The 24,806-nt window shown below is 40.2% G+C and overlaps 3 protein-coding genes across 3 annotated transcripts; 1 reads left to right on the top strand and 2 right to left on the bottom strand.

Moving 5' to 3' along the window:
• Positions 1-979: 979 nt before the first annotated feature.
• h2az2b (H2A.Z variant histone 2b) lies at positions 980-4,516 on the bottom strand. The gene is made up of 5 exons (XM_072658421.1): positions 4,407-4,516; positions 2,756-2,833; positions 2,555-2,668; positions 1,803-1,932; positions 980-1,353 (listed from the first exon to the last, which is right to left on the bottom strand). The coding sequence occupies exons 1-5, from the start codon at positions 4,407-4,409 to the stop codon at positions 1,292-1,294; spliced, it is 387 nt and encodes a 128-aa protein (XP_072514522.1). The 5' UTR covers positions 4,410-4,516; the 3' UTR covers positions 980-1,291.
• An 839-nt stretch (positions 4,517-5,355) lies between these two features.
• On the bottom strand, positions 5,356-14,378 carry ccar2 (cell cycle and apoptosis regulator 2). The gene is made up of 18 exons (XM_072658694.1): positions 14,336-14,378; positions 12,982-13,067; positions 12,535-12,649; positions 12,301-12,436; positions 12,092-12,209; positions 10,612-10,758; positions 10,234-10,459; positions 9,768-9,878; positions 9,370-9,533; positions 8,735-8,861; positions 8,530-8,646; positions 7,807-7,941; positions 7,186-7,404; positions 6,859-7,005; positions 6,646-6,754; positions 6,356-6,553; positions 5,888-6,045; positions 5,356-5,781 (listed from the first exon to the last, which is right to left on the bottom strand). The coding sequence occupies exons 2-18, from the start codon at positions 13,065-13,067 to the stop codon at positions 5,734-5,736; spliced, it is 2,361 nt and encodes a 786-aa protein (XP_072514795.1). The 5' UTR covers positions 14,336-14,378; the 3' UTR covers positions 5,356-5,733.
• Positions 14,379-14,747: 369 nt separating this feature from the next.
• On the top strand, positions 14,748-24,604 carry ddx56 (DEAD (Asp-Glu-Ala-Asp) box helicase 56). The gene is made up of 14 exons (XM_072658374.1): positions 14,748-14,836; positions 16,454-16,615; positions 16,763-16,917; positions 17,030-17,200; positions 17,723-17,813; positions 18,449-18,693; positions 19,526-19,678; positions 19,776-19,889; positions 19,978-20,072; positions 21,379-21,452; positions 21,658-21,747; positions 21,832-21,937; positions 22,774-22,874; positions 23,879-24,604. The coding sequence occupies exons 1-14, from the start codon at positions 14,780-14,782 to the stop codon at positions 23,942-23,944; spliced, it is 1,680 nt and encodes a 559-aa protein (XP_072514475.1). The 5' UTR covers positions 14,748-14,779; the 3' UTR covers positions 23,945-24,604.
• The last annotated feature ends 202 nt before the right edge of the window (positions 24,605-24,806 follow it).

The raw sequence follows: 24,806 nt of genomic DNA, 5'->3' as shown, positions 1-24,806 counted from the left end.
TAGAAGGATATTGAGGAATGTGTGGATGTACCTGAAAAAATAGTTTTGACTAATTATATATATATATATATATATATATATATATACATATATATATATATAGATAGATATTAGTCAAAACTACTGTAAAACATACAGTAACTGTATGTGACGTAACTTTTAGAGGCGTTAAGGGCTCTGGAGGTCCAGTTACCATCACAATCCCCACTACTTCTGACACTGTAAGTTTATCTAGATCTAAACACACCAGGTCACTTTCAATGATTTGGTCTACATATTAACTATTTAATTAATAAGAGTTAGACTTTCTCTTTAATAAATGGACAGACACCAGATGGCCCAATGGCGCTATTATAGTGCTCTGGATAGGAGTGCCACTGAGCATGTTAAGTACAAAGATAAAATATTTTAATAAGTTTGATAGTAATACTTATAATTTAATAGAAGTTATAGATTTGTTACTTTCCAACAAAGTAGGATTAGGGATTAAAACATGATTTTTTGCAGTAGTAGATGCCAGCACTGTACAGTATTTTCTCACCACAGCCTGGCAGAACTGTTCATGCATTAGTAATAATTAGGACTAAACTCATTTTAAGTCATTAAATGAAGAAAGATATTTTCCTTTCTAACCCAGTTGCAGCAGACCAGCACAGGGAACCCAGAAAACTTCCAACTTTGTAAGGAAGCACACGTTAGAACTTTGTATTCTTACATATGGCACATTTCAGATTTCCATATGGGGGTATGTTAAAACTCAAGCACTGATAGTTCAGGACTGTTTCAGTCCATAAGAGCCCACAGCAACATATGCGTCACAGACTCCTGGTCCTTCATTTTAAGTCCCTATGTGACATTTGAGACAGTTTGTGAATGTGTGTACATGTGACCTCATGTTCAAAACATTGTGCTTGATTAGTCCAGGCAGTAATACAGGTTGGGTCTCTTCTTGGAAAATAACCACAATGACCAAGTTAAGAAAAGTTCAACATTTTTTATGTATAAAACAGGTTTAGAACACATGCCAATAAACATTAAATTTTACACAGAAAACCCCCATGCCTTTGTTACCCCATTTTAAAAAGGACACGTTTGTCTTCCTCAGCCCTTACCTACCCTCCCTTCCCTATAACCCTCCTTCGTAGATCAAAAGCCTAACTACTATTCATGTTATTACTATGATTACAAAAAAACAAAACAAAACCAAAACAGACAAAAAGGGTAAAACTTAAAAACCGCTCTCCACGCTGATTGCCGTTAACTATACACACACATACGACATAATCGCTTTCTACACAGTCTTCTGCTGGCCCTTCTTTCCAATCAGCGACTTGTGGATGTGTGGAATGACTCCTAAAGGACAGAAAAAGAAAGTTACGAGTAACAGTAGAAAATAATAATGGCTTTATTCCCCATTACAGATAAACCCCTATTACCAGCATGCACACTAAGATTTAAAGCAGTACTATGCGAGAATTTGCATTTCTTTCTTCAGGGCTCCCCCTACAGTGAGAAAGTAGAATTTGTGCTTTGAACTAAATAAATAAAAAAAAATTACAGAACCATCGCAAAAAAGTGGGCAGAAGGTGGCATTACAGGATTTTACATTAATTGGACTGAATAAGTTACACAGCGCAACATATGTGTAACTGCGTAATTTTGCTCAGATCAGTGCAGTTTTAAAGCATTGCTTTATAGGTGACTTACTGTAGAACTCTGTACATGGGCTGGTTGTTAGGGTACAATGCAGTACAATATTATATTTAAGACCAGAAGGCTCAGTAACATGCGGTTAAACTGACCTCCACCAGCAATTGTGGCTTTGATGAGAGAGTCCAATTCTTCATCACCACGAATGGCCAACTGTAAATGCCTCGGAGTAATACGTTTCACCTTCAAGTCCTTTGAAGCATTACCTGCCAACTCCAACACCTGTTCACATACATACATAAACGGAAGGCTGGATTATGATGGGGAACGACCACACACACACATACACACACACAGGCAGAAAACATCACAAAATAATCTACAGGCACAGGAGAAACTAACTTGTATGCTCAGAGCACTTTATTAAGAATACCTATACACTTACTCATTTATGTATCTTATTAGCCAGCCATGCTGCAGCAATGCATAAAATCATGCAAATACAGGCTAGCAGCTTCAGCCAATGTAAACATCAACCATCAGAATGAGGGGAAAGTGTGATCAGTGACTGAATGACTTTGGGCTGGTTTGACTATTTGCAAAATTGCTCATTTTTAAGCCCAGTAGTCTCTAAATGTTTCCTTGAATGCAATTAAGAAAACGCATCAAGTGAGCAACAGTTCTGCAGCTGCAAATGCCTTCCGTCTGAGGCTGTAGTGCTGAGGCACAGGCTCACCAAGACTGTTTTCTTGGCACACTCTGGGCTGTTAATACTATTCCTAATAAATTGTTCCTAATAAAGTGCTTTATAAGAAAACACACAACATATATACATGACTGGATAATGTCCTCATCCATATGGTGATCACACGATGTATTTGATGACACAGTCTAAGAACTTCACCTCAGCTGTGAGGTACTCCAGGATGGCTGCACTGTACACCGCTGCTGTAGCACCAACACGCCCATGGCTCGTAGTGCGTGTTTTCAAATGCCTGTGAATACGACCTACTGGGAACTGCAGAAGAAATCAAAAGTCACAACACACACTTTCAAATAAGCAGTGGTGTATCTGGATTTGACTGCTTGGTAGAAATGCACTTACCTGCAGACCAGCCCTCTGGGAGCGGGACACTGCCTTCGCTTTGGCTTTGCCGCTATCCTTCCCAGCCTTTCCTCCTGCCTAGTGGAAAGAGAGAGAGAGAGAGAGAGAGAGAGAGAGAGAGAGAGAGAGAGGAAAATAATACACAAAGGCATGTGGAAACAGTTTTGTTTGACTGGAAAATATGGAAACAGGGATTTAATGTACACATGGGGCAGTGGTGACTCATTGGTTAGAGCGCTGGGCTATTGATAACAGGGTTGTGGGTTCGATTCCCGGGCTCGGCAAGCTGCCACTGTTGGGCCCTTGAGCAAGGCTCTTTACCCTCTCTGCTCCCCGGGCGCTGGAGTTGGCTGCCCACCGCTCTGGGTGTGTGTGTACTCACTGCCCCTGGTTCACTAGTGTGTGTGTGTGTGTGTGTGTGTGTGTGTTCACTACCACAGATGGGTTAAATGCTGAGGACACATTTCGCTGTGCAGTGTATATACTGTACAGTGACAAATACCTGCACCTTTACCTTTTAAACACATAACAGCGTGTGGACATTTCTCTCTCTCTCTCTCTCTCTTTTTTTTTTAAAGACAAAATTAATCTAAAATTCAGATAGTACAGTAGCAAGAAAATTATATTTAAAAAAAATATATATATATATATATTTAAACTGTTTTCCCCCCGTTGCCTCATTTTACCTAAAATTTTGGCAACAGTTTAATTTAAGAGAAGGGTTTATTCATTTAAAGAATGATTTTTAATATCGAGGAAACGATATAAAAGTCTTTAAATATGAAATATTATTATTATATCTACTTTGATGGTTTAGAGGGACTATTCAGGGAATCTATAAGACAGAACCAACTCCAAAGGGAAGTAGCGCTAACTTAGCGACCAAGCTAAGCGAAGAGTCATTTTAACGCTTAGCCGAACAGCTAAGCTAACGATATTTTTTGGAGATACGTGGCCGACACCAAACGCATTTTATTTAAATGCAAATGTTAATTTATATACGCCTCTAAAAAATACCAACAAAAAAAAAGCGCATTAGAGTTGACCAGCCCAGCTAGCCTAGCTACCGCTACTAAGACGCGCGAAAGCTAGTTATCATGCTAACGTTAGCTAGCCACCTAGACCGCTTCTGAAATCGTCCAAGAACTGGATTTGTAGCCAAATACGTTGGTGTTAACTATATATTTTAATTTTCCCCACAACTCATAGTGCATTAACTATATAAAATACCGCCTTCTTTATACAAATAGCTAGCTAGGTTAATGCACTACCGGTCCAATCCGGATTGATTTGGGATTGAGCCTAAGTCTTAGTTAGCAGCCCAGTTAGCTAGCTAGCTAGCTCGCTGAATTCGGCCCAGTAACTTTTAACCATTAAAAGTATCGTTCCCGAGTTTAGTTACAGATTCGGTGAGATTGTGTGGTAGGATAGCTAAATACACCGCAGCAGTTTCTATCTAACAAAAATGAAATCTAAAAAAAAAATGAAATCAGGCTGCTACCTTTTCAACCAAAAACCACAGAAACTATGTGCCAGAATGAGCTACATTTCTACAATTTCACCCAACCACCGTATTAAACCGAGCACAGGAACGAGTCGTTTTGTTCAGAGAGGGCAGCCTGACTAAGTATAAAGGGGAAAACATATTTACCATGTCAGCGGACAGTGGTTTGAAGTGTCAATGGTCAGAATATAAAAGTCAAATCCACTACAGTCACAGAAAGACGGAGAGATAACGCATCAGGCGGTAGGTGGTGCTGAAATGGCGGGAGATAGTTTACATAATAGAAACGCTTTCTTTTTCCCCCACCCGTATTCCGCTAAGCCCCGCCTCCAGGCGCTCGGATTGCCTAGGAATATTCAGTCTCCTGCGCTCGGATTGGCTGGTAGTCCATGCTCCCAAGCTGCCAATCACAGATATCAACTATAACTTAACAAGAGGGGGCGGGCTTGTCAGAATACGGGTGGGTAGAAATACAATACAATTTGAACGCCATAACCCTTATTACATAGTTTCTGGAGCATGGCAGGAATATGGAAACAATTATTTTGACAAAGCCTTCAACGTAAAAGAGGTGTACAAAAATTAGTTTAAAACCAAACACATCTTTCATTTAAGTTTCTTAACATAAACATAATGCAGTCTACTTACAACACTATTTAGTGTCTCTTTATCTATCTATCTATCTATCTATCTATCTATCTATCTATCTCCCCCCCCAAAAAAACATTCAGCCAACCACAATCTCCCTGTCGTTGAACAACGAATTGGGTAAGTTCATACTTGGAGAAAATGCTTAAAATGATCCTGCTGTTATTTGCCGCCCTTAAACTTTAGGGTCAGGCCATTCAGCAGGAAATCTAAATTGAGTTTTCCTCCTCATCCCAGATTGTAGTTCATCAGCTAAGGTTGGTGGTCAAATTTTGGTTGAGAACTCTGGTTGAGAAATGTAGTTACAAGGTTAATCACTTGTCCCCAACAAACAGTAAAGGTCAATGGTCAACCAAATCCTGTTTTTGTAAATACAGGCTAACATACTTCTCTAAACACCCTTAACATCATCCAAGTCTTCTTTAAGGCACCACAAAGATCCAAGATCCAAACTCAACATTTTATTATCATATCCACCTTCCCTCTTATGAATAAAAAAGGAAAAGATAAATTATATATTTTCATATACAAAGGAACCACAGAAATTTGACATTAACTTCCACAGTCTTCACAGAGGGTACAGGTAATGCATCTGTACGAGTTCTATGATAAACTAATCAAACAAAGAAAAACCTACATTATTTTTTCAGACTTTGTCATATTATTTAGAATAAGGCTGACAATTCAAACATTTTGAAAAAGAAAACAAAAACAAACCAACCATTAAAAACTGTACGATTCCATTAAAACTCCATGCCTAAAGGAGTTTTTAGACGGTGGCAAAAATCATTTATAAATTTAAAAGGTTGCTGCTCTATGCAGATTGCTAGTCCTGGGTTCCTTTAGTCTCCTTTGTCCTTGTAAGGATTGTCGTCTGTAAGAAAGTGGAACAAAATTAGTGTAAAAGACTTGACATAAAAAACCTATTTACAATCAAAAACTAAACAATGAAAAAAAAAAAAATCCTCTTTGGGCTTTACCTGGTCTACCATTTTCTGCATCTTCTCCATGACGTCTAGCATGTGGCCCGCATTCTCTTTTAGACTCTTCTCGTAGGCCTTGTTGAGCACCTCAGCTTTCTCCAACCTGCTCTTCAGCTGCTCTATTTGATCAGATTCATGCTTTGCCACAGCCTCCTCTGAAACACATACAAGCAGATGCACCATGGCCCATGTGCAAATGATCAGCAGCTATTCATAATGCAATGCATTTTGGTCTGTGTTTAGCCCCTGCAGTGAGCTATCCTGTTCACTAGAAAGTATGAGTGCATTGTGGGAGATTTACAATTCCACTTTACAATTAAAGTAATATTAAAACAATTAAAGTAATAGTGCCCTAAAATGTAAATAGTGATCCATTTCGGTCACAGCCTAAATAATCTGCATACTCTTTTATGCATGTTTGTGTTCTGTCACCACTTGACTGTGCTGAGAAAACAAAATCCATACCAAGCGTGTCCTGCAGATTTGCAAGACGTTTCTCCAGCTCCTGTTGCACTGCCTTGCTGCTCTCGAGGGCCTGCAGCAGGTTGGGAATGTTAAGGACAGTTCCTTTGTAGTTGACAACATCAGAGTTGGTGCTGTTGGTCGACCGACGGGAGGAGCCTCTTTCCTTACTTGGCAGTCCAGGTAGCAAACCTCTATTTCCTGAGTACAAAAAGGAGATATAGGACAATATAACAGGTCTATTCTCATAATTAACACAAATCCTTGTGTGTGGGCGAGCTTATGCATTATACCTTCAGCACTGAGATCATATGGCACCTCATCTGGGTCTGTCCAACGAGAGCACAGTTTGCGGTACTGACACTGCCCACCAACTAAGGTCTTCTTGACCAGGTCCTGTGCCTGACATTTTAAGAAAAAAAATGGTTTGTAACAAGTAGCACCAAATACAAAGTATTTTTTTCTCAAAATGACACAAAAATCCAACGTTTTAAAGCAAACAAAACCTGGGCAGTGGTGAGGTAGAGCCCAAGGGACAGAAGGATGTTCTGCAAGTCCTGTTCTCTTAAGTGGCCTGTAAGCTGCCTGTCAAAAAACACCCAAGAGAGGAGCACTCTGCGGGGTAGCTCTGCACAATAGCCCAGCGGTTGGTCCTGTTATTAAAATAAATAAATAAATAAATAAAAAATAAAAGAGAGACAAAAGAAAGTCGTCAGTCATTGTCATTACTGTCGAATTTGTCCTTTAGTAATGTCAAAAGAAAAACTGCATAGTATAAATAGGCTCAAACGTACAGACTAAGTATTTTGCAAGATGGTTTGATTTGTCCTTACATTGTCCTTGAGTGACTGATTGTTTGATGCACCACTGGTCACCTCTCCTTCTCCCACTGCTTGGTTCTTGCTCTCCTTCTGACTCTCCGTCTGCCGTTCCTGTTCATTCTTCATCTCAGTCTCTTCCTCCTCCATCTCCACTTCTTTTGTTTTCTTTTTCTTGGTATCACTAGCTCCTTTCTTTTTTGCCTGTTTTTCTGTCGTTTTTGACTCCTCCTCCTTTTTGGAAAAAAGGGAGAGGGAGTATGTTAGTTATTTAAACCAGCAATCAACACTAAGTTGTACTAAATGTTTGCATACAGTGCATGCCATTGGGCACCAGTGTAAACAATGTGGCTGCAGGTTTTCAGTTTGTAACTAATGAAACTATTAACTGCATAAAACCCAGGGATCAACAGATTACACAAGCAGAAGCAGGTGTGCTCCAGCTTGATTAGAATGAAAAAACACAGACACAGCAGCCGTTTATGGATAAGACTGCATGCAAAGGGACAGATCCAAAATTATTTGGGTGGTGTACTAATAAATGGTACATTCTGTCTATATCACTTAAATTAGTGTCGCTATTTAATGTTGATATTTGTTTCAGAAGTAGTGTTGTTCCACATGGGAGCTTCATACCAAGGTAGTGCTGTTGTCCTCTGCTTTGGAATGGGGGGCATCTGGACCATTAGGCAGGCTACATAGAGAGTGGTACAGTTGAAGCCCAAAGTCCCTCTGAAGCATTTCACTGAACAGCTCAGCCATGAGACACACCTGTCACCAAGAGCCAAAGAGAGAGAGAGAGAGAAAAAAAAAAAAAAAGAATACAGGCTTAGAAATGAGACGAAACCAACTACACACCAAGACCTATGGTTTGTAACCATGAAGGAAACAAAAACCAGGGACTTCAGTGGAAATCAATGTAAAAAAGAACCCCTCATCAAGTCATTTTGGAGCACTTCTGTTTGTTTATTTATCATGACTTTCAAATTTACAATTTTAAATTGTTAACAGTAAACAGACAGGTTATGATAATGTAATGTTATAATGGTAACTTGACTTTACTAAATCATACTGTAACAAATCTATTGGCTTGTCATGCTTGTTTAACAAATGTTGAGCAATAATATCCATTTTCCACCAATTTACTCATATGAACCTAATGAATAATTAAAAAAAAAAGAAACCTACTAGCTTTATTTGTAAACCGCTACAGAAGCATCCTCTACTGCAGAAACTGTGTTATTGTGCATTTAAATAAAAATTGTGCATTAAAAAAATTACATGCACCTTTTTGTGCTTCACATCTGCTGTTTAATAATTTGCTTATGATTTGCATGTCTGTGAATCAACGGTGCAAACCTCAAACGAGTCCTTGGTCCGGTCCACTAAAGATGACAAAGAGACTGCTGACAGAGTCAGGCCTGAAGCGGGCTGAACCACCAAAGAGGGTACATCGGGAAGAGGAGATTCATCATCCTGCAAAACCACAAGAAGACTGTCTGCAATGGAAAAAACAAATAACGAATATTGTACATAGCATGTGTCTCCGACATGTGTCACTGACCTTCTGCTCATTTCGTGACTTGGCCCACTCTTCTGCTGTTGGTACTAAATTCCACACATCTGGTAGCAAGATCACAACAGTCTCCGTTTTATCTCCAGTTAGCAGTCTCAGCTCGGCTATTTTGTGCCTAAGGATGAAAAATGACCGTATACATAGTACAGTTGTCTGCCAAAACACAACAAAGGACATTCTGACTGCATGACTAGTGAAATATGAGTAATATAACCTATTTTTAAACACATTTCATAAAAATGCTTCTTTATATTTTTATGCAGGCTTTACACATGCATTTCTGTGAGATACAGAACAGTCAATGTGGACTGAGGCAGTAGAGTAATATTACAGGATTTTACAAAACTATGACTCAGATTACACAGCTTGACACTTTGTCCTGCAAACTTTGTCCTGCTTGCTGCACCAAAGTTACATGGTGCAATCAGCAGCATGCTGAGTCCAGAGTAACCACAACAGAGGCGGTAATCTCCCTATTACAATCAGTGGAGCATGAGCATGGTTTTGAAGCTGTTATTTTGAGGTAAAACACTACATAAATGTTGCTATTTGAAGACACATCTGTCAGGGTTATGTTGGACCTTGTAGATTATCATGAAAAGGCATGATCAAAAAGGACTAACCACTGTGTACAAGCTGTAAGGTCAAGAGCAGTCTGTTCCTTCACACAGCGAACCGCAGTACGAATCAGAGTGCTGCTGTCCTTGGACGGATTGGATCCGTCCACTTTGGGAGACCACAGACCTCCAGGCAGCTGCAGCTCCCCTGCTTTCTCCAGTAACAGAAACTGCAAAGCACAAACAATTTTATTATCACTGACAAAATCATGGTGGATTGAACGTGGACTGTGTGCTGGTGTTGTTGAATAGTTGTTGGGCATGTGTGCAGCAACCTCGAACATGCTAACATTTACACAATACAGGCTATCAGAGAGGGGCGCTAAAAGACACTGGGTACAAACAACTCCATGACTGACTGTTTAAAATCAATAAAGTGAGACCTGAAAACAAAAAGTACTAACCTTAAAAAGTGTTATGGGGTGCACTGCATCCCCATGCGCCTGGCCTTCTTCTAAACAGCTGCAGCATTGAGAATAGAATTCCTCAATACCAGGCACAGACAGCATCATCACCTGCACAGACAACGGGATAGGATTATTTTATCTGAGTATCGATTTGAAAATTACAGGGGTCTGGCCTCCCCCTACATGTAGGGATTGTAATTCACTTTTACTCCACAACAGCCTGGTCGCACTTTTACAAGCTGTTGAAAAAGCATGAGGACTCATGCGACATGATAATATTGCAGGACTTCACATACGACTAACAAGTGGTGCCTGCCCACTTCACTTCAAGTTACATAGTGCCAAGAGAGAACCCAGAGTAACAATGACAGAGGCACTAATCCAACTATCACCATGTCGGCAGAGCATCAACCAAATTTAAGCTTCGATTTTAAAGTAAACATGCTACAATAATGTTAAGTACCTTAACCGAGAAGGTGCTGTCAGTTGGGTCTGCGTCTATGGACTCAGAAGTGTCCATTTTCGCCTCAGGCTGGGTGGCTTCCACATGGAAGAAGGAAGGCCCAGCAAGGGGCAGTGGCTGGCTGGGAGGGAAACTCTCCAGCCAGCAGAGCTGCACATGAAATAGGGAGGATGGAGCGTGAAGGTGTGGGTAGCGGCGCTGCAGTTCAAGACTGTCCAAGGCCTGGCTGAAAGTGAGGAAATACAGGGGTGAATCTACAAATATTGAAAGTACTGCTGCAAGCATGAAGCTGTCGTGTAAACAGGACACTCTTAATCTATGGTAAACTATAAGGCTTGTCTCTTAAACCAGCATTAAGTTGCTTTCCTGTAAACCAACCTGTCTCGTGGAAAAAATGAGAAAAGAGGGATGCTCTGGCTGGCAGTTGAGCTACTCTTCTTTGGTGCTTCTTCTTCAGGTGTAGCTCTCCATCGTCGCCTCTTTTGGTGTGCGCTGTCGCCTCCCCAAGAACTTCCACCTTCCTCCCTGAGCCAAGGAACAAAGGTAAGGCAAAGGCAAAGATTGACCACATTGAGGCCAATTTCAATCAAGGAATACTTGGAGTAGATCTAAGTGGTCAGCAAAACAAAGACTCAAACGAATGAGAGCAGCTTCTAGGGATAACATAGATGATTTGAATGATGGTTTTGTCATTTCTTATGGTACAGAAGATAGCATACAATGTCATACAAATGTTTCATTTCATCAGATTTCACATAAACACTGGTTTGCATTAATGCCAGTAAATTAATAGAAACAAATGATGTTACAGCAGAAAAGGGTAACAGGCAAATAACATTTTTAAGTTATGTGATTGCTGGTGATCATTTATTCCTAGCAGTGCTTTTGTACTGGAGAAATGCTAAAGTGTGCAGTGTTTTAGCATGTCAAGACTAGCATCGGACACATCTACACATACAGTTCACTTACAGCAACAGTACCCAGTTTACATTGAGCATGTTCAAATACTGGTCTTCAAATCTATTTGATTGTTTTTGGATAAACAATTGCATCTTTCTTTAATTGGAGTTACTGTCTCTACTGTCCAGGGAAGGTTTCCTCCTAGATTTGGGAGCATTGTTGTGTGTATTTGATTGCATTTATTGACAAGAGCGTTAGTGAGGTCACCTAATCCCAAACTCATCCCAACAGTACTGGATGGAGCACCGTCATTCCAGAGAACACCGTTCCACAACTTAATGCTTGGCGGGCTTCATGCCCTTTTAGCTTACGCCTGGCATGAGGCATGGTGCCAACAGGTTCACTTTTATCTGCTCCAGAGAGTCCCAATCTATAAGTACTACTTCTCTACAGGAACTAGACAAGCTGTGTGTGTGTGTGTGTATGCACGCATGCACTTGCATATTTGCATCAGCTAGAAGTGCAACAAAGTAGCTGAATACCTTCATTAGAAAGGGTGCCCACAAACCTCTGTTGTAACCACATAGGGTTATTGATGTGAAACAGGAGAAGATCTGAATGCACTTTGAGCAGACAGAGACCCCTCTCTGGGTGTGTGTTTACAGAGATGAGATTGGTGGCGGTCTAAATCCAGTGTTTGTTAGCAACATTAGCCTAGCAGTTTATGTTCTACAGAAAAACTAAAGCAGCAACCCCGCTGGTTGACTGCATCAGTGGTACTAACAGGAAATTAGTCCTTTCGGTTCAGCCTTCAAAGATGAAATCATTACAAATATGGAAAACACTTTTCAAACATATGGAAACCAGCCTACGGCACTGTTCTGACATAGTGGAAAGATCCTCAGATACAAAGAATGGATTTTTAAAAAGGGAGAAATGTTATAACTTGGTGACTCACCAGCGTCCACCTCTTCGTCCTCCTACAGGCTCGCTATGCCTCTTCCTGTTCCCGCCCCAGCCATCAAACGGTCCTGCCCACGGCATTTGTTGATGATGGGGCATCTGGTGCATACCGCCTAAGACATTTCAGCAAGGAAGAAAATCAGGATACATACGGTGCAGTAAGATTAGAGTTACATGCAAACAGTCTCAGTAATAATCATTTACCTGGATTTGGTTGCATAGTAGGAATAAGGGGTGGGATTTTGGGAGATTTCAGCAGGGGTTGAGGTTTGTTTCCCAAAATGCCTGGTTTCATGTTTGCTGACATTGATGGTAACAGTGGAGGAGGAGACTTGAATGGCTTGAAAAAGAAAAAAAGAATAAGAATTAACCGTAAAATTGTTGCAAAAAAGGTTATACAGCAGCATAGTCCAAACTGAGTATTAATTTGCAGCCTACCTGCCCATTTAGAGCCTGCACTCTTTGTGCAGTCCAGTTTACAGGTTGCAATGGATCCTGAACTGCCTTCACCAGCACCTTCTCACCCACCAAGGGCACCCTCCCTACAACGACACTGGAGCAGAATATTGGGCTGTGAGCACCAAACCATGTCATACTGCACTCTTACACAAATAGTCCACTGTAGTCTTACAAAATGCTCCAAATCAGGGATTCCCAATCTCAGTCCTGGGGACCCCATGCTCTGCATGTTTTTGTGTTTCTCCTCCCCAAACAAGTGTGCCCAGCCCACAAGACATGTGTTAATCAGCAGAATAATTAGGTGTGACCTAGCACAAAAATGTGCATACTGTGGGGTCACTAGCACTAAGACTGCTAATCCTTGTCCTAGTTTCAATAGCACTCCCTAAAAGCATATAGAGAGAGTAAGAAAAAAAATAAACAGACCTTATGGGAAAGCGCACCTCCTGGTCTACCATCCCATGATGGTCCTGCAGCTGCGTCACAACGCCGGTGAAGACCCGCTGCCTCATCTTAAAAACATGAATTTATTTAGCACAGTGGATTCTCATTCTGATTATTAGCTTTATTTATTTATTTATTTTTAACACCATGAAACTCAGAATGCTGTCACAAACCAAAGGAATTAGACACTACAAGTCAACCACATTCACTATTAGTGTTGGACACAGATGAAATTTGGCTTCCGCCTTTAACCCATCTGTGCAGCGAACACAAACATACACACTAGTGATCAGTGAGCATATGTGTCCGGAGAGGTGGGCAGCCATTGCTGCGGCACCCGGGGAGCAAAGAGGGTGAAGGGCCAAACCCACAAGTCCATCATCAGTATCCTGCTGCTCTAACCACTATATATGTGTGTAGATTTGTTTGTTTTCTAGCATTAGAAGTTAGCGTTCATGTTCCTGTCCATATATTAAAATAGAAAACTACATTTGTGACTAAAAAACTACATTTACATATCTGCATGTACATCTCCATATCTATTCAGCCTGCAGCTGTTCAACCCCACCTACTCACAATAACGTTGGAGTTTCAGGAGGAGAGTTTCAGGCCAGGCTGCATTTTTGTAGTCTGCATTTTGCAGAATGAGGTACAATACAGGGCAACCAATCAAAACAGAGCTCATTTACATAAATCAGCCATAAAAGGCATAGGAACAAAAACAATTTCATTGTAAGTGAGAAAAAGCTAAGAAATTGAGTATTAAACATGAAGGACAGCTTTGTTAGCCAAGTTAACGTTACACTGATAAAAAGCAGGACATGATTGGAGGTCGCTATTGCATTATTAATATAATATCTGCAGAAATCTGTAGGAATGAGAACAGACTGGGCAAAGAAAAACATGCGTAGAGAAGCTCTAAAAATGCTGTGTCCACTGCAATAAACACACGCTGGTCAGACAATGATAGTAGCTAAGGGTTTGGTATCGAGCACTAGCTACGATCCTAGGCTTGATATCGCAACCGAGGACACGATTGGGGCATCGTGACAACCCTTTCCGCAGACCTATCTGATAAGATCTGTACATTTGATACGTTTTTAGTCTACTAGCCATCTAAATCCTGCAGTCCTGCTGAGGACCACAACGGCTACGCTAGCTAGCTGGTTCAGGTAGCTTAGCCTACAGAGTTAACTGTACTGCGGTGTTAGCACATTGTTTCTGCTCCCAACCCGCCAAGCACCACATTCACCAGCCGTTACTGTTGTGTTCTTTCTCCCGAAACGTTAGTCAGTCAGTTTCCCCCGAAATTTGAGGTTTTCCAACGCCAACTCACCTCAGGTTTGTGTCTAGCGTTTTGTCGTCTTCGTCGTCTGCTGCTGGGGTGGTACTGCGGCGGGCTGCCTTCGCGGGGACGGGGTGCTGCCACCGCGCGGCCGGAGCGTAGCTGCGCTGGAGCGGGCGCTGGAGCGGGCGCTGGAGCGGGCGCTGGAGCTCGACAGCCTCGCCGGACCGACACCGCGGCTTTGGATCTCCTTATCATAAAAAGATAACAGCGGTGCGTCGAAATATTTGAAATATTTTATATATTTCAAGTCACAGGAGTGCAGTGAGGCTTACTGACAGTAGGCTCAACTACTTTAATGGTTAAACTCAATCTTAAGGAGAGACTCCGCCAGACGGTGTCGCTGTTTGTTTCTCCCCCGAGCCTCGAGCCTCATTTCTCCGTTTCTCCTCATGCCTCGCAGACCCACGTGGGCAGAAGAAGAAGAAGAAGAAGATGGCAGCCGACAGGCTTCAGTTCCACGAGATGGGCTTGGACGATCGCCTTTTAAAGGTATCTAGCTAGCTAACTAACTAGCGATTTACCTGTCATTGTTGAAATGCCGAACTGCCAGTGGAGTGGACTTTGTGTCTTATTGAAATCGCATGCGGATATATAGAGTTAGCTAGTGTGTTATCGTGACGCCGTTCACTAGGCTATCCTGATGGCCGCAGTAGGCTGGTTAGCTGGCTAGCAGCAGAGACGTCCAGTGCTTGTGGTGTGTGAACACGTTTACAGTGCGAGTAATCAATGTAGCTAGCTAGCGAATACAGCAAAAGGTAAACAAGGACAAGGAAGTGGCATGGACAGAACATGTAAGCCCAAGAGAGGAATAACTATCGTTGTTAATTTTCGTACAGCGTTTTTCTTAACAACGTGGTGCTGTTTACGTTGTTATAGAGTAACGTTACCACATGGTGTTAGGATCACTCGAAGTTTCCCTATGTTAGGCGAGATTAGATGTAGTACATCTCCTACACAGGAGCTCCTCGCCGGTTCACCTCGTCACTACATTGTCTCAACCTTCTAGAACGTTCAGATAACGTTGTCACAACTTCAATTCTGAGGAATTTAGTGCTACGTTTAAACGTTGAGCGCACAACGCAGACGACGTTTGGGCTGCAGTATTATAAGGTAGTCACAACATGCTTTAAAAGGTTGTTGTTATTGTTATTAAAGGTCTGCGTTTTTCTATTTGCATATATGAATGTTATACTTACCCCAAACAATAATGATCATTATAAAGTAAAATATTAGTGGCAAGAAATTTCATATGATTAATTTCATAGCAGTATTCAGTTTTAAAGACTGCCTATGTCCAAAACTGACTGGTATATTGAGCATTGATAAAAGCATCAACCAAATGCCAAAAAATGTCTCAAATCACTAATAATAATAATATAATAATAATAATAATAATAATAAAAAAATCTGAAAACTGGAACCTATAGGTTTCACACCTGTAGTCGGTTTGCTCGGGTCCAAATCAGGTTCAAGAATTTGTAAACCTATAGCGCTTTCCCTTTGGTTTGGTTTGTTTTCACACAGGGAAAAGTGCTTTCTACTTATACCTGTTGGAGACGGGAGCCAGAAGGTGAATGCATGAAGAAGGTCCTGTGTTTTGGATATAGTACATATTTCTATGCAATTTAACATAGAGCGACGGCAGAGATGGCGTTTGCTCACAGCTGTAGTAACTATCTGGGCAATATACCTGGCTATGGGACCAGGCCTCTTCTCAAGGGTCTTGGTCTGAATACAGCATGATTGCTGTATTCCCACCTGCCCAAACGAATCACACCAAGGGTGAAAGCCAGACTAAAAAGCTTCTTAGATCTTCTGGCGCTGGGTTGGTGTCCACTGTACTGTGTCTCTTTACATAAATGAAAAGTAACTTAACTAAAATTAGCCTCCCTTTGGGCACACTTTTGATACACTGTCAGTGTTTAATGAACAGTCTACATGTAAAGATTGGTGCTTCAGACAGCATGTTGTGTTTAAACCCAGACCGCTAGATAGCAGTGTTGTGCTCTGTCTTCAGATCCCACTGTTCTGATTGTATAAACACTAACTCAGATTTTATACACAGCCCCACTTTTCACTGCCTTCTTGTTTCGTCAATCCTGTCAGGCGATCGCAGACCTTGGATGGGCCCATCCCACCCTTATTCAAGAGAAAGCCATTCCCTTGGCTCTGGAAGGAAAGGATCTTCTGGCCAGAGCTCGAACAGGTTCAGGAAAAACAGCTGCCTATGCTGTGCCTGTTATCCAGCAGATCCTCGCCTCTAAGCAGGTAAAGCCTGACTTTTGGAAGCTGTTGTATTCATCACTCTTGCGTTCCAGATGATGCTACCCAAGCTTGTTAAAAGAGGTCATGTTAAAGTTGCCGGAGGAATTGGTGAATGACAGCACCTCTTATTGTTCTTATTTTTTGCATCAGACTGTGCGAGAGCAGGCGGTCAGAGCTTTGGTCCTGGTTCCTACCAAAGAACTGGGGCAGCAAGTCCAGAAAATGATTCGTCAGCTCACTGCTTACTGCGCCAGAGATGTTCGAGTGGCAGACATCTCGGGCAAAACCGAATTGTCCGCACAGAAGTAAGTCCATCTTCAATAATACAGTTCAACTGATATTCTTGATGTTTATGTACACTTGATAATTGTGTGAATTTAATATATATATATATGTGTGTGTGTGCGCGCGCTTTAGGCCCATTCTAATGGAAAAGCCTGATATTGTGGTGGGCACTCCATCTCGAGTGCAAGTCCACATTTCTGCCCAGAATTTGGTGCTGCACTCTTCTCTGGAGATGCTGGTCATTGATGAGGCTGACCTCCTCTTCTCTTTTGGTTTTGAGGCTGACCTTAAGAACCTCATCTGGTGAGTATTTCATTGGATCTTTACACAATACTGAAGCTTATGCATCTTCATCAACAGTCATGGTGCCATTTCACTGCACACAAAGAAGTAAAGCAGAAGTATTCAGTCTCATTAACTGTACCAACTGTTAAGCTTGGTACACTGCACAAAGGGAATGACATAATGAAGAAGGAGGGGAACAGAATTTTCTTAGCGTAGCCTCAGGCCATCAGCTAGATTTTTGAAAATTGGACACAGTTTGGTGTTCCAACGGGACAGTGACCCCTATCACACACACCAAAGGTGGTTGTGGAATTGCCTCCCTAAAGTCATGACAGCAAATATGTAGGCTATGCTTCAGGTCAGGTCTTTGCCAAGAAAATGGTAGTAACTATCACCCTCAAGCCTGTTTTTTTTATCTGTATTGTTGTGGTATTTATAGGTTACAGTATGTCCTACAGTGTCAGAAAATGCATAGGCAAGTCACAGAGCAAGAGGGAAACCTATGATCTCTCTGAACATGTACTTATTCTTCCCTTACAGTCACTTGCCCAAGATCTACCAAGCTTTCCTCATGTCTGCTACTCTCAGTGATGATGTCCAGGCCTTGAAGGAGTTGGTTCTGCACAATGCTGTAAGTACACAAACAACATGTTTCAGGACCATCTTTGGTTGAAAGGGTCTTGAGTGTTTAATGTGGAAAGCTCAACTTCCAGCATGCCCCAACAATCATCTTTAATTTTATTTAGTCTTCTAATCAGATCATAGTGTAAGGAATTATCAGTATCCAAGTATCGCAATATTGTGTTCTGCAACACAGTATGTATTTTTAATGAATAGTTTACATGTAAAGATTGGCGGCAGACAGTGGTTTATTTAGTGTTGTGTTTAAACTTCGGCCACTAGGTAGCAGTGTTGTACTCATTGTTCTTATTGGAAAAACAGTCAACTTTTCTTTCACTCAGATTTTATTAATATGATGGTGTGTTTATTTTTACACTGACAGTTTTCCTGAAAATAAAAATCACAATATATTGCAGAATATTGAATCGCAACCCCTGTAACATATCGTGTCGGGAGGTTCTTGCCAGTACACAGCCTAGTCATACTGTGTCGGTACCTACGTAAGCAAGTCTTTTAGACCTCAGAGATACGCAGGGCAATTTATTTATCATTAAACACTTTGGCCAATCAACTATTTTGGGAAAATTGCAAACTATATTTAGCATTTTCAAATCCTGCTGCTTTTTCCAATTCTGTTCTGTGTAGGTGACGCTAAAGCTAGAAGGCTCAAACCTGCCAGAGAGCTCCCAGCTGCAGCAGTACAGTGTGAAATATGAGGAGGAGGAGGAGAAGTTTCTGCTCATTTACACACTCCTCAAACTAGGCCTGATGCGAGGCAAGACTCTCATCTTCGTCAGCACCCTGGACCGCTGCTACAGACTTAAGCTTTTCCTGGAGCAGTTTAGCATTCCTGCTTGTGTGCTCAACTCTGAACTACCTGTTCACTCTAGGTAAGTACTTAAAGATTTGGCAGTAGAGATTTCTGGAGGGTAACATACTGCAGAGCTACCTTAAAGCAACTTAATGTTGACTTTTTGCCTCAAAGTATACATATAAAATATGTATTTAGTATATATGCATATATACATTCTGCTCTGGGAAAAAAATAAGAGACCATCCTACATTACGTTGTATTTTATAAACCATGGACAACATTTCCCCTAAATTAAAATATAAACATTGCTATTTAGAGCATTTATTTGAAATGACAACTGCTCAAATAATGCAAATAAATGATTATAATAATTATAGTTAAGTTATTATTCAAATTTAAACACACTACTAATATTTGAGCCTGATTTTTTTGGTATTCAAAAATCACTATGGTGAAATAACCTCGACAGCCAATCACAGCTTTCATGTCTTGGCATACTCTTCTCTAGTCTTTCACATTGCTTTTGGGTGACTTTATGCCATTCATAGTCTGCAAATTCAGTTAACTCAGCTGTTTGATGAAATATCTGGAATAAAATAGTTGCCATACACAGATTAAAATTTGAGTGAAGTGAAAAAAGGGGTCTCATTTTTTTCTCTCTTCAGAGATTCTGATATTCAGTCAGCATCCAAAAAGGAGCATTATTTCAGTAAACGATATCTAAAACACATCATACTAACTGTGAATGCTGTGGACTGTATATAAACCATAGGCTGGAGATCCATCACAACCCTGTGTGTTATTAGGGTCAACATTATGAATTAATGCTGTGCTTATTCAAATATAAGAGCTTTTGTATTTAATGGATTAATTTTGTATATCATTTGGCTGTTTTGTTTATCTTCTAGGTGTCATATCATATCACAGTTCAACCAAGGATTCTATGACTTCATTATAGCCACAGATGAGCAAGGGCTTGATAACCCATCAACATCTGCCTCTCAGAGCACAAAGGAGGTCAAAGGAAAGAAAAAGAAGAAGAATTCTGCGAAGAGCAGAACGTACGGTTTGACCAAACATCAAACGTTAATTAATATAATAAATGTAGTTGAAATATTTATTCAGGTCTAACCCTTCGATTGCTGCTATTTCTTTCAGGGGCAAAGATAAAGAATATGGCGTGTCCAGAGGTGTTGACTTCCAGAACGTTGCGAATGTCATCAATTTTGATTTTCCCACCTCTGTTGAATGTTATATCCACAGAGTTGGCAGGTAAACATGCGCTTCTATAACTCCCTCTTTCACATCCAAACAGCATATATGTTATTAAAGTGGGTAATCATTGCTCATATCTTGGCAGGACTGCTCGAGCAGACAACCGTGGCACTGCTCTATCATTTGTCTCCCACGCTGAGCTCCCCATGCTGGAGGAGGTTGAAAATGCTCTTTCTGGAGGTAACTTACGTGAATGTTAGATATTCTGCATTACTTCCAATAATAACTCTACTTCAAATGTACTCGACTTTATTAGTGTTGAACCTTGATGAGGCTAATGCTGCTAACAAGTAGTGGAACTATGGATACTTCAGCAAACTGCATGCCCTGAACATTGAGCACTTTCCTTAAACCAGTGGTGTCTGACACTATCGGCCTGTTTACACCTGGCATTTCTATACGTTTTGTATCCAGGTAGTATCTGGATCTACTTTGACCGGATTCTGTTTACATGTCATAAAAAGACGTCCTCAGTATGACCATTTTAATTTTCAGCATAAAAAGCATAGCAGCACATCATTTCTATTTAACTTACTGTAAACAACAGTTTCTTTTCATAATCGTCCTGCTCTGTGAGACTGTGAGCAGTTTAGAGTAATGGTGGTGGTTCTACAACACAGTGGTGGTTCTCCTATTTCCATAACGGCTCGATCAGAAATTGTGAAGGGAAAGTATTTAAACCGCAAGGGACCAAACACTGTACTAATGCTCCTCTACCAGTAAGCACAAGTGCGAGCATGCACTAGAGAGGGTAGGGAGGAGTGAACGAATCTAAGATCCACAGTAATTATTACTCGTATTAATATTTATTTAGTTGATGGATGTATTTTTCACTTGCTTGACTGAATCCGACCACAGAGCACCCATTCAGTTTACACTTGTATTAAATCTGGACGAAATCAGTCTCTGATCTCCTCTGAATGTGGTTTGAGTGATCCGATTTTAATCTGATTATAAAGGTGTTTTACAACACTTTTTTTTTTTTTTTCTTGCAGACAAGTGAAATCTGATTTCTAATCACCAAAACATGTGTTATTGCCAGGTGTAAACAGGCCCTAAATGCTTTTATTTATAAAACAGTACAAAAGTGTGTTGCATAGCTGAAAACAGCATCTTTAAGCCTGAGGTTTCATTGGGAAAATCTGAAAACATAATCTTTAACATAAACCATAAACTTTCTCAGATCAATCTACTGACCACGTCCGAAATCCTCAGCTTAACTAAGCTAACCCTTTAATGAAGTTTTGGTGATGACATTTCCAATAATAGCAGCCATTAGATCATGGTTACATACATGGATAAATTATAGAAAATAACATCATAATTTCTGGAATTAGGTTTAAATTTTGATTTATTAATCAAATAACATTCATTATAACAACCATTATTTGCAAGGGCACCTTTAATGATTGTAAAGAGGAAAGCAAATTGGTCTCAAAATAGTCATGTTTAGAAGACTGAAGGTTTATTCTCTGTTCATGTTCAGATAATGCAGACTGCACACTGAAGCCATATGGATTCAAAATGGAGGAAATCGAGGGGTTAAAATACCGATGTCAGGTAGGATATCCACCGTCACTCTTTTGTGGGCTTGCATTGTTTTGATGGTGCATTGTCTGATGGTGTTATTGTACACATTTAGTGTCACGCCTACCCAATTTGGACCAGAGTATACCTAATTTTGTCTCTTCATTTACAACATGTTCTGGAATAGCGATAAGCGTTTTCTAATATTTGAGTGGTAACTGCTTTTAATCTCCTGTAGGATGCCATGCGGTCGGTCACCAGGCAAGCCATAAAGGAGGCCAGATTAAAAGAGATAAAGCAGGAGCTGCTCAACTCGCAGAAACTTAAGGTTAGTGTACGCTGTATTCAATCCACTTCATTTTAAAAACTCAAGTCTGTTCAACAACTTGAGTGAGCTGTTGATCTGTTCCAGATGTACTTCGAAGACAACCCCAGAGATCTGCAGCTGCTACGTCACGACAAAGAGCTCCATCCTGCCCACGTCAAACCCCACCTGCGAAATGTACCCGATTACCTGAGTAAGAGACTTTCTCTGGCATTTATTCGTATATTGTTGCTGTAATGCAAAAACATTAAAACTCCATTTTACAGTTTATTTTATTTTATTTATTTATTTTACTTTTTGACAGGATGTGAATCTCAGTTGTTTCTTATATTGTGTCAATTTCAAGATGAAAGAAGCTAAATGAACAGAAGTGCCTAGATCCTAGTTTGGCTGAGAGGCTAAACCAGTTCCCTGTCCTAGTTGTGGAGACCCCAGCTCTGCACTTTTTGTTTTTTTTTATTTTTATTTACTACCCCCTATTCTTAGTGCATTCAGCACATGAGGTATTGTGTGAGGTACCTGAGGTATGAATGTATTTATTAACAAGTTGAATATGGTAGGATAGACAAACAAAACCACAAAAATGTGTGCAGGGTGGGGTCCAAAAAACTGTCATTGGGAATCTCAAGGCTAATCACCTTAGCCCCAAATTACATGGTTGACTGATATACCATAGGAGGAACATTCCCTCAGACATAAAACACCACCAATTATAAAGGAGCTCCTAAATTTCTGATGTTATTCTGCCTTATAGAGAAAGTGTAACTGGAAGCCAGTTAGCTGTGTACAAATAACCAAGCTAACTGGTTTGCAGTAGTTTTCTATTCTTTATTACTTCATTTTGACAGGATGTGAATCTGGCAGTTGTTTCTTATATTGTATCAAAATTTCAAGCTATATGAACCTAAATTCAATTTCTCTGGAAAAGTTCTCATTTAGGAGATGTGAGCTTTTTACATGCCAGGGTCAATGTAATTGAATCACAGCCTAAACAGAAAATTAAATTGCCTTTTTCCAATTCTGCTTCAGTTCCTTCCACAATGAAGAACCTGGTCAATCCTCTGTTACGGCGAAAGAATAAGAAGAAGGCAAAGTTCAACCCAAAGGGAGTTGTGAGGACGCCCTTTAAGGTGAGAGAAATCCACAAGAAAAAAGTGTCAAACTTTTTTAATACTTTTACATATATTTACATTAAACTCTCAATTAAATGTTGTATAAGCATATATTGAAAATATTTCAAGCGTTATACGTTCAATATAGCATCTTATTTAATCCATTGATTTTGTGATGTCACAAAAAGCAGTGCCATAACAACTAAACAAAATTCAAGGTGAGCGAGTTTTGTTGAAACGCTCAGAACCGTTGCCGTTATTATTTGTGCATTGCATTCAGAAAGGCAAAAATGAGCTTGTTTAGGCTAACGCAGCGATGGCTCATAACCACTGATATTAGCACACGGTGTGTGTGTGCAGCTTCTTGAGACTAGAACCCAGGTCAGGCCTAATCAACAAGTTCACCTGTTGGTCTTTTTAATATCCAGGCTGGGTACCACTGTTGACATGCTGTGCCATAACAGGTTGAGTTTCATGAACACAGAGTTGTTTGTTTTAAATACTAAAAAGCTTTAACCCCCTTTTTGTAATATTATTATTTTTTTTATAGTTATTTATTACATTTACAATATTAGCCCCCCCCCATTTTTAGGCAGCGAGACAGTGCAATAGAAATGCTATGCCATCATAAACTTTGAGTGTCCAAAACAAGTGGGAGTGTATTGTGGCATACCATTTATATATCTTGTTAAAATGATCTAATTCATATAACTTTATATAAAAATTACATAACACACAAAACAAACACGAAGACAACACTTTAACCAAAAGCTTCATCCCAGTCTTGAAGTTTTTGTGTTTATTTAATTTAACAACAGATGTTTTGATAGATAGGTAGATACATACATATGATAATATGAGGCACAATCATGTGAAAATGGCTTTTTGGTTCATAGGTTCTTACTGGACTTTGAGAAAAGAAATACACAGCCACTTCTAAGTGTGTATATTTATGTTGTAATTAAACAGTTTTCTAGTGGTAATTAGACTAAAGCATCTATGTTCTTTCCTCATTCTTGCAGAAGAATGTCAGGGGAAAGAACCCACTGAAGAGTTTCCGCCACACAGGAAAGAAGAGCAAATCCTAAAACCACTGGACTGCCCAAGAACCTTTCGACTGTCTCCAGCTCTGACTGCTAGTTAGAGCTGTACAGGCCAGCAGAGACATCGGGACTTTACTGCTTTCTAAAAGTAACCATGAGATGCTCTATGGACAGTTAGGACCCGAATAGCGAACCGAAAACTGATGGACATGATGAGGAATTCTAACAGAAGTGCCTAGATCCTAGTGTGGCTGAGAGGCTTAACCAGTTCCCTGTCCTAGTTGTGGAGACCCCAGCTCTGCACATTTTTCTCTTCTTTTTTTTTCCTTACTACCCCCTATTCTTAGTGCATTCAGCACATGAGGAATGTATTTATTAACAAGTTGAATAAGGTAAAATAGACAAAAATGTGTGCAGGGTGGGGTCCAAAAAACTACTTGGGAATCTCAAGGCTAATCACTTTAGCCCCAAAGTACATGGTTGACTGATATACAATAGGAGGAACATAGACATTCCCTCAGACATAAAACACCACAAATTAGAAAGGAGCTCCTGTATTTCTGATGTTATTCTGCCTTATAGAGAAAGTGTAACTGGAAGCCTGGTTTGCAGTAGCTTTCTATTTGAGACCCTCCTGAATTTTCTCTGTATCCCATTTCATCAGGTAAATGTCTTATCCATACAATAAAAGATGTGTTAAACTTTTGTTTGTGCTGTACGGTCATGCAATTGTATGTCCAGTTCCTTTTTGCCATGTTCTAAAATAAGAAAAATTCTCATAATTCACCACTGTTCATTTCATTGTTTAATTTCCTATATTTTGGATAGACCCTCAACAAGCAATTTATTATATAACACTAATACTGGATATGTACTAATACTGTCTCCCTTTGCTCTCAATTCTTCA

Source organism: Salminus brasiliensis, chromosome 16 (assembly GCF_030463535.1).
Source record: "Salminus brasiliensis chromosome 16, fSalBra1.hap2, whole genome shotgun sequence".
In the NCBI taxonomy this organism is placed as follows: Eukaryota; Metazoa; Chordata; class Actinopteri; order Characiformes; family Bryconidae; genus Salminus; species Salminus brasiliensis.
Note: the sequence above shows the minus strand (reverse complement) of the source record. Positions and strands in the feature narration are given on the sequence as shown.

Excerpts from the sequence above, each read along its gene's own strand:
- ccar2 (XM_072658694.1), bottom strand. The coding sequence starts at position 13,067 with ATGAGGCAGCGGGTCTTCACCGGCGTTGTGACGCAGCTGCAGGACCAT. Across the intron at positions 8,862-9,369 it reads CTTACAGCTTGTACACAGTG|GCACAAAATAGCCGAGCTGA; the intron begins GTTAGTCCTTTT and ends TTTCATCCTTAG. Across the intron at positions 6,755-6,858 it reads TCTACCTCACCACTGCCCAG|GCACAGGACCTGGTCAAGAA; the intron begins GTTTTGTTTGCT and ends TTAAAATGTCAG.
- ddx56 (XM_072658374.1), top strand. The coding sequence starts at position 14,780 with ATGGCAGCCGACAGGCTTCAGTTCCACGAGATGGGCTTGGACGATCGC. Across the intron at positions 16,918-17,029 it reads ACCGAATTGTCCGCACAGAA|GCCCATTCTAATGGAAAAGC; the intron begins GTAAGTCCATCT and ends CGCGCGCTTTAG. Across the intron at positions 17,201-17,722 it reads GACCTTAAGAACCTCATCTG|TCACTTGCCCAAGATCTACC; the intron begins GTGAGTATTTCA and ends CTTCCCTTACAG.
- h2az2b (XM_072658421.1), bottom strand. Across the intron at positions 1,933-2,554 it reads TGGAGTACCTCACAGCTGAG|GTGTTGGAGTTGGCAGGTAA; the intron begins GTGAAGTTCTTA and ends GTATGTGAACAG. Across the intron at positions 1,354-1,802 it reads AGCCACAATTGCTGGTGGAG|GAGTCATTCCACACATCCAC; the intron begins GTCAGTTTAACC and ends TCTGTCCTTTAG.